This window comes from Papio anubis, chromosome 16, assembly GCF_008728515.1.
Source record: "Papio anubis isolate 15944 chromosome 16, Panubis1.0, whole genome shotgun sequence".
Classification (NCBI taxonomy): Eukaryota; Metazoa; Chordata; class Mammalia; order Primates; family Cercopithecidae; genus Papio; species Papio anubis.
This window is the reverse complement of record NC_044991.1, coordinates 68,361,334-68,377,718: the sequence shown is the minus strand read 5'-3', so window position 1 is coordinate 68,377,718 and position 16,385 is coordinate 68,361,334. Positions and strand designations below refer to the sequence as shown.

Sequence of the window (16,385 nt, the reverse complement as noted above, 5' to 3'; positions counted from 1 at the left end):
GCTGTGGACCCCAGAACCCTTCAAGGCCTGTGTGCCCCACTCTGCAGAGAGCACTGGAGGAAGGCAGCAAAAGCCCAGCCCTCCTCAAAAGGGTCCAAGTTCAATTAACACAATACAGACTCCAGCCCATGTCTCCCCATACTCCCTCCTGCCTCAGTCTGTGCACAAGCCACTCCTACCTCCTCACTTAAGCCCCCACCAGGCCCAGGCCAGGGGCACACTAGGTGCCCCCTCCTCTCTTGTGTGTCACCACTTGTCACACCTACTGGTGCTTCCCTGGTGTCTTAGGCCACTGGCCTATGAGCTTCTCCAAGGAACAAACCACATTTGACTCTTCTCTCCATTCCCTACCAGTCCAACACAAACCCAGGGCCTGGAGAGGCCTCAAAATGTTTAGAGTACTTAAGAGCAGGAGTAAACACATGGGAGTTAGATTCCAGAGCTAATTATCTAACAGGCAGCAAAGGCCACAGATGCTCAAACATGGTACCAGAAAGATGGTATCAAGGATGGCTTCCTGGAAGAGGTGGCACAGTGGGCCACAGAGGCTGTGGGGCTACAACAAATACTGAAAATGCAGTGGTCAGTGAGGTAACAATGGGAACAGAAAAAGAAGGAGCAGGCACAGTTGAGGGCAATGTGACCCCTGGGTGCCAGTACAGTCTGGAAACACTGGGAGGTCCCTACACAAAGATTCCTATAGCCAGTGGGAACCATGGGAAGCCAACAGAGCTTTGGGAAAAACAGAACAGTAAAAGCAGCAGGATGCTGAGCACTCATGCCCTGCTGGGCCCTAAGCCAAGACCACCAGGAGATTCAGGAGAGTGGTCCCGGGGGTCAGAAGAGGTGTGTAGATCTTCTCCAAAATGACCTCTCACCAATCACCCTCTCCACATGTAGCATGTGGCAAACAGATGAGCCCCTCCCAGTTCCCCACTCCCGTACCAAAGAAAATACACAGCCCGGACCTAGGAGAGCATTAATGGAGCTAAGCCTTCTCCACCAGAGGATGCTGAAAGATGGACAAAGAAAAGTTCCAGCAGAAGTGACTATCATCTGGGCCACTTCTGGCCCCCTACCTCAGTCACCCCTCCTCAAGTTCCTATACAACTCCCTGTGGGGTAGGGCAGACACTGCACTACAGATCCCCCTTCACAGGAGCCAGAGGCACAGGGGCTCTGCACCATCAGGACTATACGGCTTTGGCAAGGTTTTTGCAGCTCTGAAGGAAAAGGATGGAGGTAGCCAAAGAAGAGACAAAGACAGAACCTGGACACAGGTGGGAAGAAAGCCTGATGCAGTAGTAGCCAGGCCACAGGATGGTCAGCAATTCCCAAGCTGGCTGTGTATGCCCAAAGCCTGTGGAAAGAGTGAGTTCTTCTCTCCCTCTCATTCCTCTCTCTTCCTGAGACTATAATATTCCTCCTCCTGCCTCTCAGTAGAAACATACTCACAAATCTGAGGTTTCCCTGAGCACATCTGGCTGCCACCAAAGGAAGGCCAAAGTGGAGGGGTGGGTAGCTATCCATTTCCATTTTACAAACAAGGATCTGGGTTCAGGGACTTGCGGGGTCACAGGGTTATATGGCAAAGGGAAGGAAGGCGATGGTGGGTGGGGCTTACTGTCCTTCCCATTCCTGTGCAGCAGTTGCCTTCAAACCAGACCCGTGGGCAGCGAGTTGGACAAGCTTCGTCTAGATTCTAGACAAATCTCTTTGAAACAATGAGGAAACAGAGGGTCCAAAGGGTCTTGTCATAGTCATATGGTGAGTCATGGCAGAACTGGGACACTCTGCAGTGTCCCCACAGCAGCTGCTATCCCCGACACTGGGTATACAGAGACACACAGAGCAGCCATAGCCAGCCTTTGTACCATCCAGGCAGGCAGCCCTCTTCCCTAGGACTCTAAATTAATCTTACCTATTTCAGAGGTATTAACAGAATCTAAAGGAAGGAAGGGAAAGGAGGTCCCACCCAGATAAATCAAAGCTAGAAGAGCACTCAACAGTGATCTATTTGGCTTATTCAGTCATTCCATCATCTGATCAAATATTTATCAGGCATCTATCTACTCCATGCCAGGCCCTGGGCTGGGTCCTAGGGAAACAGAGATCAATAAGGCATTTGAGTTCCTGCCTTTGAGAAAACCCCTGCCTGATGGAGGAAACAGATGGGGAAGCAGATAACTATGAGGTAATGCAAAAAGCAGAACAGGGACGTGTCTGTGGAGCCGAGTGTGTGTGTAGCAAAGTCTTGGAGTGCTCTGTAAAAGGTAGGTCTGGAGGGCTGACAAGCACACATTGGGCAGAGGGGTTCATGGAAAACAAGACAGAGGTGCAGGAGTCCACTATGTTTCACAAACAGGGCATTCAGAGAATCATGGATGAGAAGGGAGGGAAGATGGCCCATACCAACCTTGACTGCCACAGTAGGGAAAAGTGGCTTTCCCCAACTTTTCTGCACAAGTCCAGAAGATTCTCCAGGCAGTCATGGGTCAGCCTTCTGGGTCAGTAGTTTAGTGTGCTCCAAACTCTGCCTCCCTTGCAGACTGATGCTGCCTAAGTTCTTTCTAGACAGCCTGTGTATGCCAGGCTCCTGGCTACAGGAGAGAGACTGGGGACCCACCAGGGCCATGTCTCAGGAATGCCCAGGACCAAAACAGTCCCTCACAAATTGCTCCCCCACATAGTATACTCAGGCTACTTGGAGAACCAGAGCACTGGGTATAAGTTACTTTTAAATTTTTTCTTTATATTTTATAGACGTGAGGTCTCGCTATGTTGCCCAAGCTTGCCTCGAACTCCTGGCCTCAAGTGATCCTCTCACTTCAGCCTCCCAAAGTGCTGAGATTACAGGTGTAAGCCACCATGCCTGGCCCACAAGTCACTCTGTTGTCCAGGCTGGAGTGCAGTGGTACCACCAGGGCTCACTGTAGCCTCTACCTCCCCAGATGCAGATGATCCTCCCACCTGGGCCTCTCGCATAGCTGGGACTACAGGCAAACCAGGACACGAGGCTAATTATAGTTTTTGCAGAGATGGTGTTTTGCCATGTTGCCCAGGCTGTTCTTGAACTCCTGGGCTCAAATGACTCGCCGGTCTTGGCCTCCCAAAGAGCTGGGATTACAGGCATGAAGAACCGTGCCTGTCCCATCGGTCACTTATCTATGATCCTCCTTCCTGATCCCTCAGAGCAATCAACACGGGTGATCACACCCTGTCTCCTTGAAGCTCTGCCCTTGATTTCTCCTGCACAACCTTGCCTGGTTGTCATGATTCTTTGTGAGCTACAGGCTTACCTGCATTTAGCAATGGCCTTGGTGAAGGCTCAGGCCAAGGTACTCTCTTCCAGTGCTCTGCCTTCTTCCTCATCAGTGTCAGCCATGCCCACACCCTTAATTACTTCCTATATACAGATAATTCACAAACAGGTCTCTAGCCTAGTCCTCTCCTCTTAAGCTTCAGATCCTTCAATTCAGCTGCCTACTTGCTATCTCCACTCTTTATCTTGAAACACCTCAAAGGCAACCCCTCAAAACCAAACACTGTCTTCTCTCACCAGAACTCAGGCCTCCTGCCATACCCCCTGGGTCAGCTAAAAGCATCACCATTCAAACAGGTACCCAAACTCCAAACTTCAGACTGATCCTTCGCATCTCCTTCTCTCTCACCAACCCTCATTCCAGCCCTCTGACAAGTCCTACTGGCTTTATTATTCAAAATTAACCATATATTCTGAGCACCTACATGAGAGACATTAAACTAGGTACTTGGAATACAACTACCTCAAGGAGCTTGAATGTGGAAAGAAAAATTAGATATGAGTATTATGCTAGACACCTTACGTTAAATAGAGTCCACAGACAAATACTATGAGAAGCTGAGAAGTAGAGGATGAAGTAGTTACTACCTCTTCTGGGTGGGAAGAGACGATGAGCAACAGCAGCATCTGGCATCCTAACACTCATTTCTTGCATATTTACTTTGCATAGACACTGTGTAAAGCTCTCGATAAGATTGCCTTACAAGGATAAAAACTGCCTTATATTTTATCCTTGCAAATAACACTATGAAGTAGGTATGAGGATCCCCGATTCCCGAGTGAGGAAACTGAGCACAAAGAGGTTAATTCACTTACCTAAGGTGGCAGTTGGTGAGTGGCAAAGCCAACAATACTTCAAAGCCAAGACTGCCTGTACCCTAGACGTGTGCTCTGTAATGCCTCAGAATCCTTGTTGGAAGTGGCCAAGCAGGGCCAGCACAGACAGAAGGGGAGGATGGAGAGGACTCCAGGTTGCGTGGCGCACTCCTGCTTCACAGTATTCATTACAGTAGTAGCCATACATGTATTTTAAGGCTGTCTGATTGTCTTCTCTACTAGAGTGCAAACTTCTTGAGAGACTGCACCATGTCTGTCATCTTCAATGCCCCATGCCTACCAGAAACTTAATAAGGTTTTGGGGACCTTATTCAAGAAAAATATAATGAAAGCATCACTGCTATACAACCTGTTCCTGCTCACTAGATAAATGAGGCCCTACTGACCACAGCCCAGCATATCTCCAAGTTTCTCTCTGCTGCCCTGTCTGTGCAGAGCCCTCTCACAAGGGAGAGGAAATGGAATGGGTTGGGAGAAGAAATAAAAATCTGGGGTCTCCCTCCTACAAGGAAACAATAGGGGCCTAGGACTCATAGTGGTGGAGGAAGTGTCAGAGCAATAGGGGCTGTGGTAGGGAGATGAGTGGGAGAGGGAGAATGGAGGCCTTCCCCTCTGCCACTCCCTGAACCTCATGATGTCTCACCACCCCAACCTTGGCTTCTGCCTCTTTGATTTCTGTGTTACTGCCACCTCTTGGACGGTAAATGGGGGTTTAGTCCTTAAGCCTCCAACAGAGTAAATCTGTGGGGTTGGAGACATTCTAAATAATGACTGGAAGTCATCAGGTCAGAGGCCTGCTTGCTGAGACATCCTGCTTCATTCAGCAGAACCCACTAGGCTCTCCTGTTTTACAGCTGCTTGACCCAGCTGCCACAGCATCTGGCTGCACTCCCTTTGGGCCATGCCAGCCCAAGCCAAGCCACTCTCCTGTCCCCTTTTTGCTTCCTGGGAAACAGGGCCCCAGTGAGTGATCTAGTCTCTGACCTCACTCCAAGGTGCCAGGGATCTCTCATTCACTCACTGCCCGCCCAGAAAGCCCAGCTTAAATTCTTTTTTTTTTTTTTTTTTTAAGAGACAGAGTCTCGCTCTGTCGCCCAGGCTAGAGTGCAGTGGCGCGATCTTGGCTCATTACAACCTCTGCCTCCTGGGTTCAAGCAATTATCCTGCCTCAGCTTCCCGAGTAGCTGGGTTACAGGCACCCGCCACCACGCCTGGCTAATTTTTGTATTTTTAGTAGAGATGGGGTTTCACCACCTTGGCCAGGCTGGTCTTGAGCTCCTGACCTCGTGATCCACCTGCCTCAGCCTCCCAAAGTGCTGGGATTACAGGTGTGGGCTACCGTGCCCAGTCCAGCTTAAATTCTTTGAACTCATCTCCCCTATTGAGAGAGACGGCTGCCTTGGATTTCTTTCTCCCAAGTTGAAGTTGAATACCCTATGGTTTTACCTGCTTAGGACAGCTGCTTTCCCAACCTTTACTAGCACACATGATTGTATGGAGCTTCATGCTTCCAGTGTAGACCAGTTCTCAGGCCAGAACCAGGCCATCCTCTTGGAATCAGTCTGGCAACAGACATTCTGTTCTCACTAGAGGGAATGCTCTGTGTTTCACTGCTGGCCTCAAAAGGCCCTCAGCAAAATTCTTAACAAAGTGACATGTTACCTTTTCTAACCTCCTTGGTGGATATGCTAAGAACTCCCAAGAAAAGCCCACAGTCCTAGTTAGGATGAACAAGCTAACACAAGCACATTATACTCAATTACTGTTGAAGGGGGAGGAAGTGACTAGGGCAGAAAGAGGGAAGCTGCCTCCAAACAGCTGGTGGACTATCAGGCAGGACGGAGTGACCATAAAGTGGGTCTTCAGCGCCTCAGAGAAGGACCATCACCCCTGCCCCCATTGCTGCCCAACCTCCCAACTGAGGGAATGGAGTTGTATTCCTTAGCTCACCTCCTGCCCCCAAGTAAGTTGAGAAACCTGTGGGACCTATGGCCAACTAGAGCTCTCCTTCACTCCTTCCTAGGGTTAGTCACCCTGTGAACTCAGGCCCACACTCTCTGGGTCTTAGGCTGAAGTCAAGGTGGGGTTGGAATTCTCCCAGCACACACCCACACCTACACAGCCAGAACCCAGTGTGGTCAATACCCGACTCCTACCACGGGCAAGGCCAAGCCAAGGACACTATGACCCAGGCCCATGCCCTCAACAATCATTTCCCTCAGGACATTTTAACTCAACCATATCCCCAGGTGTCCAAGAAAACAGGAAGCCAACCCCAAAGTGAACTCCCCACCTGTGCCGAGGAAGAACTAAACACACACAAACAAGTGGCCAAACTCGCCATGGCCCAACCCCTCACCAGTCTGGCCAGCTGTTCACTGTCAGGGCTCAGAACATCAGTGAGACTGCCCACTCTCCACCATACCCAAGCCTTGCTGCCTTGCACCCAGGCCCCTCACAGCCTTTGTACAGATCCTTTACCCAACACCTGTCTGCCAGCTGGCAGGTGGAGGGACCCCAGTGGGTAGGATGGGCTGCTACAGGGAGAGAGGCGATGCCGTCTTGGCCCTCAGGCTCAGCCTACAGCACTTTAGGCATAGCTGTCTCCTGCCAGCCCTGGGCATTAGTGGTTTTCTGCATGGTCCAGATCACAAGCTTCTCAGGATCAAGGACTGGGTCACCTCCTTTTCTTGCTTCCCAACTCCAGCCTCCTCTGTGCCAGGCCTGGGCTCAGTAAAAAGGGATGCCAGTCTTCTGCAGGAGCACGCCCCGCCCCGTTTACTCTGCATCCTGAGTCTTGCTGAAGCCAGGGCCACCGGCCAACACCAGGAAGGGCCAGGGCCGGAAGGAAGCAGCAGGGCCTATACACAAAGCCTACATGTGGACTATAAAAAGGAGCTCCTCCCTGCCTCCCCCAGGATGGGCCCGGTTCCTAGGAGGTAAAGAGTGGGGAGAAAGCTAGGACTTAAGCCTGGGCACACAGCCACTGCAGCCTCTCAAAAGCTAGCCAAGCACTACCTCAAAAGGAACTAGTCTTGCAAGGAGGGGTGGGAGAATATTAAGGGCTTAGCCAGGAATGCAAGTAGAGACTCTCCAAGTCCCATCTCTTGGGACCATAGCCTCTCTTAAGGCAACCAACTCCACTGTCCCCACTGCTTCTTCTCCGAAAATACAGAATATTCGGGGACGAACCCCTTCTCACACTTCTTTCTCTACTCTCTAGGGGCTGAAAACACCCACCAGAGGTCTCTAGGCACCCATATTCCCCACTTTCTCTGGAGACTCCAGCACACCCAGCAAAGCTCTGGGAAGCAGCTGTGGTGAGTGGCAGAAGTAGCGAGAAACTCAAACTCTGGGCGGCAGCAGAATACTGTGGCCACAACAGAGTAGGCTCAGCAGGCAGCTCAAGTAGGGGCATGGGTCAGTGGGGAAGTGGGGGCGGCTATGACAGAGAGATAACAATTAGGCAAGGGCCACACAAAGATACCTATTTCAAAGATGTCAGCCAAGGCAGTCTCTTGACCCACACAGGCAGCACTCTACTCTGTAACAGCAAAGCCACACCCACCACATGCACCCTAAGTCATACAAATTAATTCCTTCTAAACCTCCATACTCCAAATCCCTCTCCAGCCTAGTTTACCCAGGGTGTTCAGGCTCTGTGCTAGAGGCCTCACCCAGAATCACTGAGGCCACTCTCCAGGGACGGTGGTGTAGGTCAGCACACACAGCAAATAGGGGAAATTAACATTCCTTGTTGCCAGCCATCGATATGTGGGCACCATTTGTTAGCACAGCACACCCTCACCTACCCTGACAGAGCAGCCTCTTGCTTATTTCCTTCATAGAACTCACCGAATCTTGTAAGCATTTTATCTGTCTGGCTATTTATCTCCTTTCTGGCTGTATCTACCCTAACCTTATGTCTACTTCTGGTCTCCACAGTGCTTGGCACAGTTAGCAAATGCCAGAGTCTAAAGCCAGGGAAGCACAAGTAGTGTCTCACTTATTCAATGAGCCACTGAGGCCCAAGAAAGCTAGTTTTTTTTGTTTTTTTAAGGAGAGTAGCTATGGTGAGATGAAACACAAACCAAGCTAGAGATCTACTGCCACCATGAACAAGTCAGAGGCTGGAGTAATCACATCCAACTCAACATGCCCAAAACACAGTAGCAAGGCCCACAATAAATGTATGACAAATTAAGGAGCATATGAATGAATGCACGCTCTTGAGTTGTCATAGAGAATCCTGGCAAAGCCCTTCTCAGGACATCTGGGGCACGGAGCCCCAGGTTCCCATGTTCAAAGTGTCACCACGAACCAGCAAGTCAAGAGGGTGAGGCTCTTCTGTACCCCGTTCCCAAACAGCGGCTACATTCACCTACATGTACGAGTGTGGGAAAGGTCTGGGTGGGCCAAGCATCTCAACACCAGGGTTGTGGCAAGGATGAGTGCAGGACGGGTTTTGAAATTGAGGCAATAAGTCCAGCTCGTCCACAGATGGAAGCCTAGGCTGGTCAAACACATGTGGCCAGAGGGAAGAAAAACAAAACAAAAAAAATAACCCTCTGTTCCTATAGAACAGTCCATCTTATTGTCACTTGCACCAGAATGGGAGAATAAACTGAATACTATAGCAGGAATCAGAAATCCTAGGATCTACCACGAACTTGCTATGTGACCTTACCCTCAGGACGTTGGTTTTCTCCTCTGTAAGAGAGAGATAGTAACTCCTGTCCTCCATGGATTCATGGAGCTACTGGGAAGTTCAAACAATACAACAGGTGAGAAAATGTTCCATGAACTCCCAATATACTGTTCAAATTCCAGAGTTTTTTGGTGCCCCAGTCCTCTGTGTACAGACTCAGGGAAGGAACACAGAAAGCGAGTAGGAAACAGACTCCTAGCCCAGGTTGTTGGAGCAGCCACTTGTGGCCGAGCTCAGTGGTGGAGAATTGGAGCTCTGTAGTTAACGAAGGTGAGAGTAAAGGAAATGAATACTGTTAAGTGGTCACTAAGTGACAAATGTTGTGCTGGGTACTTTTCACATAAAATCTCTTACTCTGATATACAATCTCCCTTATTATTAACATACAGCTCTGTGAGAAGAAATTACTTTTACAGCTAAAGATCAGTTTCAGACAGGGAAAAGTAATCTGCCCAAGGTCACAGTAAGAGCTGAGACCTGAACCCAAATCTGACCAGCTCTAGCCACAAATCTCTAGGCACTTAAGCTCAATTACCAGCAAGGTGGGACGATATAGTCAACGGCGGCCCGAAGCCAATCCTCACCCATGGCTCCACCTTGAGTCTTGCCACCTGTAAACATGCTGCTCTGCGAGATTCCCTCCAAGGAGGCACTGTTCCCATGCTCCTCTAAACAAGGCGCTCTACAAGGGGCACCAGAACATTCCCATCCTCCTGTCCCACACCCATCTCTCCTACGACTCTCCTCAAAGTCTGCAGCGACTTCTCTAGTTCTAACAAAGCAAGTGGAAAGGGGAAAAAATCAGTCTTCTAATATCAGGCCTTTGCAATCTCAGGCCTCACTCCCTCCCTCCAACTTATCATCTGTAGTCTCCTTGAAGCAACGTCCCACAGGAAAAGGCACAGAGTGAGAAGAGATGCTGTGAGTTAACGGAGACTGACACAGAACAGTGACAGCAGAGGCAGGCCCTACCACATCAAGGCTGTGGCATTAGAGCACTTCCTGGAAGACAAGGTCTCTCCAGATAGCGTCCTGGGCTAGGCACTTAGAAATAGGACAATATCATACCTTCACTCCACAGAAAGGGTTACCACCCAAAGCAGCTGCTTCCAGCCAACTGCCGTGTCTCCCTGCAAAACCAGCAGTGGGAAAGAGCCCTGACAATAGAGGGATTGCTGAGAGCTGCAAGAGAGGATGGGCAGGCCTCCTTGCCTCTGAATCAAAGGGCTTGGTGGCCAGGCACCAGTCCCTTAGGACAACAGGTGCATTCGCTCTTCTCCCCACTAGGTCCTCCTGGGAACTTAATCCTCATCTCTGTCCTGTCAGGGTTCCTACATAGTAAGCACTTACACTGTGCCACACATCATGCTAAGCACTTTATACAGGTTCTCATCAAATCCTCACAAAAACCTTATAAAATAAATGCCATTTGATACTATCCCTTTTACTGATAAGCAGCCCAGAGAGGTAAAGCCACATGCTTTAAGGTCACAGAGCAAGTAAGCTGCACAACAGGATTTTAATTCAAGCAGAGTCTAGGGCCCAAATGCTTAACTACTAAGCTCTGTCTCACCCCTCAAGACCCAGCCCTTCTCCCATCCACCACCATGGCATCCCCACCCTGGCTCAGCAAGAAGGTCTTGTCTGGGCCCTCATCAGTTCTCTCCTGCAAACTGGAGGAGCTCACTGGCCTCCCTCCCCAACACCTGCCTGACAAACCACTGCCACTGTGGTCTCCCAGACAGAGGCAAGTCAGTCCCACTACAGCCTCTGCTGACTCCCGCTGCCTCCAGAACTGAGTGTAATCTGCTGGGCACGGCACGCCAGGGCTACAGCTGTCTCCAACCAGTCCCAGCCTCCTCTCTACCACACCAACTCTGTTCCCTACCCCTGCACGGAGTGATTCCCAGTTCCTCAGCCTCGGCACAGGCAGGTGCCTCAGTAATTCAAGGCCCACCTCAAAGGTCACCTCTCCTTTAATGCCTTCCTGGCAGAGCTCCTCACAGTTCTTGGCAGAGGCTTTTATATTATGGCATGTAACACACAGGGTTATAATCACATGCCTCTACATCTGTCTATTCCAAGAGTTCCTCAATGGCACAAACCATGTCTCAATAAACTTTTGAATCCTTGCTGCCTAGCACTGGGTGAATTGGAGGTATAATAATACTTATTGCAGATATTAATAAATGTGCCTCATTCCAAGAAGCTACCCAGAGCAAAGCTGGTAGTCAAGATCTCTAAACTCCAACTGAATCCTGTGCATCTATGTACACATACACGCGGAGTCCGGAGAGAAGCTGGAGGTGTTGTGGGTCCCAGGACTGGGTGTGCTCAGCTCCTCCAGTTATCTGTGAAGCAGGCCCTTTTCCTAGGTTCACAGGAAACAGAGGATCCCAGCTGGGCGGGGGGCCTGGAAACCCACACATCAGGGCAAGCCTGGGGTGCTGAGGAAACACTAAAAGGTCTGACTTCCCTTGGAAAAAACTACATTCAGACAGGAAACACACAGGCAGGGATGGCTAGCTCTGGAGGTCCGGACATGTGCTCTTGCCCCTCTCCCACTGGGAGTAACAGCCAGTACAAAGAAAACCCTTGATGACACCGGCCTGGGCCTTGCCCTCTCCCGTGCTGTGGGCCTAGCCCTCGGAGCAGACCTCCTGGTGTGGTCTGCTCCCCAGCCACAGGGGTCAAGCGCCAGCCAGCTGGTTCCACTACTACCTCCCTTCTGAGCCCGCCTGCCTCATCAAGGCGGTTAGCTGTTTTCTTCCGCCACCCTCACCCTCTTCATCAAAGGTACTGCTCACAATTGTCATTGCCTGTTTTCGTTTCCCTAAAAGCAAGCACCCATATTCATTTACCTGAGAGGGCCTGGCATCTAGAAAAGTATCTAGTGAAGAATCAGCCAAAGACAGAAGACTAGGCCCCAGAAGTCCCCAAGGACATGCTCAGTCAGTATTCACAGAGTACCTCCAGTGTCTACACCAGTGTTTACTGGGTCCACAAAGACCCTCAAATGGACAACCTCATTAAACACGAGTCTGAACCATCTCAACTCAGAAGACACCAGAAGAAAAAGTGTGGAGCCAGAGCCTAGAGAGGCTGAGGCTGTCTTGGGATACCAAAGCCAAAGCGGTCTTTGCCCTGTAATGCACGGCCTGAGCACAAAGGTGTCTCACAGAGGAGCCACGTGGATCACAGGGAACATGGTCTTGGGGTTGCTAGTCAGCCACTGACTAGTGAGCTGGCCCCAACTGAGGCCCTGGCACACACTGACACTTACAACACCTTGGGCACAAACGATTCTCCATTTCCATTTCCTCATCTGTAAAATGGGACAAAAGGTCTCGATAGCACTCAGCTGGAACTCTACGTAATGCATTTTATTCATTTATGTCAGTATCTGCAACATAAAAGGCCAAACACCAACCTGGTTCCTGTCATACCACCAGGACAACCAAACTTGTCAACACCTAAGCACTTCCCCACCCCGCCTTTGAGCCAAATGACCACCCTAGAAATCAGCAGGTGTCAGCTCCATTTCACAAGTGCTGACGCGAGACGGCACAGAGTCAGGGCAGAAATAGGTCTTACATATGAGTGCTCCTTAAACCACACTGTCTCTCCCTCAGGTCCACCGACACCCTGAAGGTAGCACAGTGTCTCTCTCTTTGGCCGGGCTTCAGGCACTGCTGGTACCCTGGTAGGGTCAGCAGGAAAGGCCAGATACTTGAGGCACTTGGGCAAGAGTCCAGGTGGCAGAAAACCCGGCTGGCAGTCCAACCTCCTCAGAGGCCGCAGGAATCAGAACCTACCAACAAGGAGAGCCCATGAATGGACAGAAACAGGGCAGGCTTCAGTGGAAGCCTCCATTAGTAAAGTCTGAACACACAGGCATCAACCAGACTTTTCATCCAGGCTCCTTTCAATTTGAGTCCCCAAAATCCAAGACCCAGGGTCCTCCTACATCTTTTGCCTACCCTCCAGGCCTGTCAAATCCTAGCTAACTGATGAGATCACTGAATGTGTACACCTCTGGCTGACCCACCTGCTCACTGCTGGGTAGGGGGTTATCAGGTCCTCTGTGTGCCTGCCTCCATCCCCCAAAGACCTGAGGCATGATAGATCATGCCCTCTCTGCACCCCTTTTCTGTTCAGGCCCCAACTTACAAACAAGAAAGGTCACACCCAGGAGTCAAATGTGCACAACTCCAAACACTTTCTCTACAGAAACACTGTTTTACATGGTGGGTGGGTGAGTGGGCACATGGGTTCAGGCAAAACAAAACCGTTTCCTGCCTTTTTCTGAGTAGCAATCTAAGTGAAATGTGAATTTGGTCACCGTCCTCCTCCCTTCCTGCACCTTCACCCTTACCTCCAGCCACACCTCACCCCCTCACCATTCCCAGTTGAGGGTCTTGAAGGGCAGCCATGGTCTATTGTTAATGTTATTACTAATAACAGCTCACATTTATTAAACATTTATGTGTCAGACAATGCTAGATATTTTTACATGAATTGTCTCATTTGATCCTGGAGCAACCATATATAGTGGATATATTACTACCCCCATTTTACAGATGAGGAAATCAAGGCACAGAGAAGGTAAGTAACTGGCTGGGAAACATACAACAAATATATGGGCTTCAAATCCAGACTTGCCATCAACCACTGTGCTACATTTATTGCCTGCTAATATGCATGGTTTAAAATGCAGTCTGTTACCCAGGAGATCTCTGAGAACTTTCAGCCAGTGCCACCAACTCAACACAGCATAGGGAGCAAGGAAGGGGACCATGCCTGGAGTCTGATGCCTGAGTGATGTTCCCAGGATTATCTCAGCTCTTTGCAGCGCCCATCCTTCCTCTACTTTGGAATCCACAGGCTCTCAAGTCACTAAAATGTTCTCCCAGTGGCTGACAGGGTCAGTGGGGGCACTGAGGAAGGCGGCTGCCATTTCTAAGTTGAGCAGCTGCGTTAGATCTGTGTCAGATCTGGAGTTTGTAGCTGAGGATGGCTGGCTGCCTCACCACAAGACCTTCCTTCCTCCCAATCTCCTCAACCATCTACACACATGCACACCATACCCAAGAAGGTTTGTGGGACCCCCCTTTGGGGTGTCACTTTCTGATCCCCCTCCTTCACACAGACCTGGTTCTGAGCCCGGGTCTCTCTAACCCCAGTCTCCGGGGGTCCCTGCAAGAAGCAACCTAGTCTGGAGTTGCAGACACACCATCTCTTCACACTGAGAGGCGGGGGAATGGAGGGCAAAGCAGAGTGCCCATCCGACCACAGCACAGGCACGCGCTAAGTGGAACAACTCTCAAAGATCTGGGGTTTTTCAAAATCCCCCAACTCCCTCCTCCCACTACAGACCAGCACAAAAGCAGCCAAGCTCAGGCCTGGGAAGTCGAAAAGGCAGGAAACCAAGAGAAGCCGCTCCCGCTCCCTGAAGCCACCGGACAGAGGACAAAGGGCTAGACTCCAAACTAGCTGCACTCCTGAGAAGAGTACCTGACTCCAAGGCGCTGGGGCAGGCCTTTATGGGGCCCATCTTCTGGGAACGTGCTTCCCAGGGCAAGGGGAGTCCCTGTTCTGGCACTGAGTGTCTGCCCACCCACATAGGCTTCCAAAACTCAGCTTTGGGACAAAAGTAGCATTAAAAACAAAACAAAACAAAACAAAAACAAAAAAAAAAACAGCCACTGCCTTCTCTCAGGCTTCTCCAAACCAAACAAGACCACCTTCCTCCCTCTCCCCCAGAGGGAGATGAGTAGGCCCGGCTCTGCTCCAAGACCAGCCCTACCCAACATCTGCCTAAGTTCTACTTAGGGAACCCAAAGGTTCCTTTGCAACCAAGAGCCCAGCCTGGGGGCCCGGAGAGTTTCACAGACTGCTCTTTCTGGAAAAAGAGTGGTGGGCGGGGACCGTCTGGTCAGGCCCCAGGTTCCCGTGCTGGGTTGGGGCCGCTGCCTTAGCTCCCCTCAACGATGCCACCACCACTCCCAGGGTCTGGGGGGGCCCGATGCCCGCACCGCAGATCTCCAGCCCGCGAGGATTTTTAGGCCTCAGGGCAAAGCTCCAGGAACAGTAACTCCCCCCAGCTGGGGGAGGGGGTGTCCTGTCAGGTGACCGAGGACCCGGATGCCCCCCGCCCCCAGTGACCACCCGAGACGAAGCGGGGGCGGGGCCCCGAGGGGGTGGGGGAAGGCCCGAAAGTTTGCCCAAGTCGCTGCGGCGGCCGGCCGGGGCGCAGGCAGTTGGGCCGGGCTCCCACGACCCCAGCGCGCGGCGGGCCCAAGCAGGAAGGGGGCGCACTTACTGGCCCCCTCTATCTTGTCGGCGCCCCGGCTCCACGTGATCTGGCGCGTCTCCAGCTTGACCTGGAAGGTCTTCCGCTCGGGTCGCTGCGACTTCTTGGAGTAGAACAAAGTCATGACGGTGCCCACCTCGAGGCTGCGGCAGAGGTGCAGCACCTCGGCGTCCGAGGGCGCGCCGGGCCCGCAGCCGTTGGCGCAGGGGGATGCGGCGCCCGCCATGGCTCCGACGCTGGGGGCGGCGACGGCACAGGCCGGGACGGCCCGGGAGCAGGCGCAACGACGCCGGCTGAGGTTGGGGCTGAGGCTGAGGCGGCCGACGAGCGGGACCCGGCGGCGGCTCCTGCAGGCGGACACGGGGCGGGGCCTGAGCGCGGCGGGGCGGGGCGGCCCTGAGGCCCCGCCCCGCTCGCGCGCCGGGAACAAAGGCGCCCGCGCACCCGTGGGGAGGACCCCCGCCCGCCGGCCCGCTGCGCCTGCGCCCCACGACCCCCAGACAGGCCGCAGGCGGGGACGGAGGCTCGATGGCGGCGGGAGCGCGCGCCGTTCCCGGTCGACCCACCCAGCCCTCAGTCCCGCAGAGCTTTCTCACGCGGCCCCGGACACAGCCCGGCGGCCACGAGCGGCCCTGTCACGCACGGCAGCCCCGCCCACAGGCCGCAGGCCCCGCAGCCGGCGCGTCAGTCAGGCGTACTCGCACGGGCGTCCGCCAGCCCGCGGTCCCGCACAGACGCAGCCCCCGCGTCCCGAACACCGCCCATGCAGCGACCAGGACGGGACGCGAGGAGGTGGCGCGTCCTCCGGGCATGCCTGGCCAAACCCAGTTACCTGGGCGGGCTTCCCGGCGAAGGGAGCCAGGCCGGGCCGCCTCACAGCGGCGGTGGCAGCGGGTTCTCCGCGCGCCCTCTCCTGAGAGGGGCGGGGGCGGGGCCGCCTGCGGATTGGCCGCAGGCACTGATGGACAGCCGACATGTCCCGCCCCCCCGGCAGCGCGGGGCTGGTCCCTGGCCGCTCTTGGGACAGCCAGACCCACGTCTGTCTGTTCCGCCTCTGCTGCCAGGGTGGCCTTCAGTGGTCCTCTAGTTCGGAGAGTTCCCCCCAGCCCCTTGCAGGGGCGTTAAGTCCGCGGCCGCGCTGCCCAGCGGCCTGACCTGCAGCTCCCAGGGCCTTTGTGTCTGTCCTTCGCATGGGCCTCTGTACGC

The 16,385-nt window shown here is 52.7% G+C and overlaps 1 protein-coding gene across 2 annotated transcripts in view; it reads right to left on the bottom strand.

Moving 5' to 3' along the window:
• The window catches only part of PLCG1 (phospholipase C gamma 1), a 38,932-nt gene extending 22,847 nt beyond the window's left edge, over nucleotides 1-16,085 (bottom strand). Inside the window, exons 1-2 of one of the 2 annotated variants that reach the window (XM_031656777.1) lie at nucleotides 16,012-16,085; nucleotides 15,189-15,526 (exon numbers count right to left, since the gene is read on the bottom strand). In XM_031656777.1, coding sequence (XP_031512637.1) covers nucleotides 15,189-15,405 — 217 coding nt within the window. In that variant the 5' untranslated portion in view covers nucleotides 15,406-15,526; nucleotides 16,012-16,085. Of the gene's footprint in view, nucleotides 1-15,188; nucleotides 15,806-16,011 lie in introns of those variants that run through there. The other variant, XM_021921042.2, reaches the window with a different exon arrangement.
• Nucleotides 16,086-16,385: the final 300 nt, after the last annotated feature.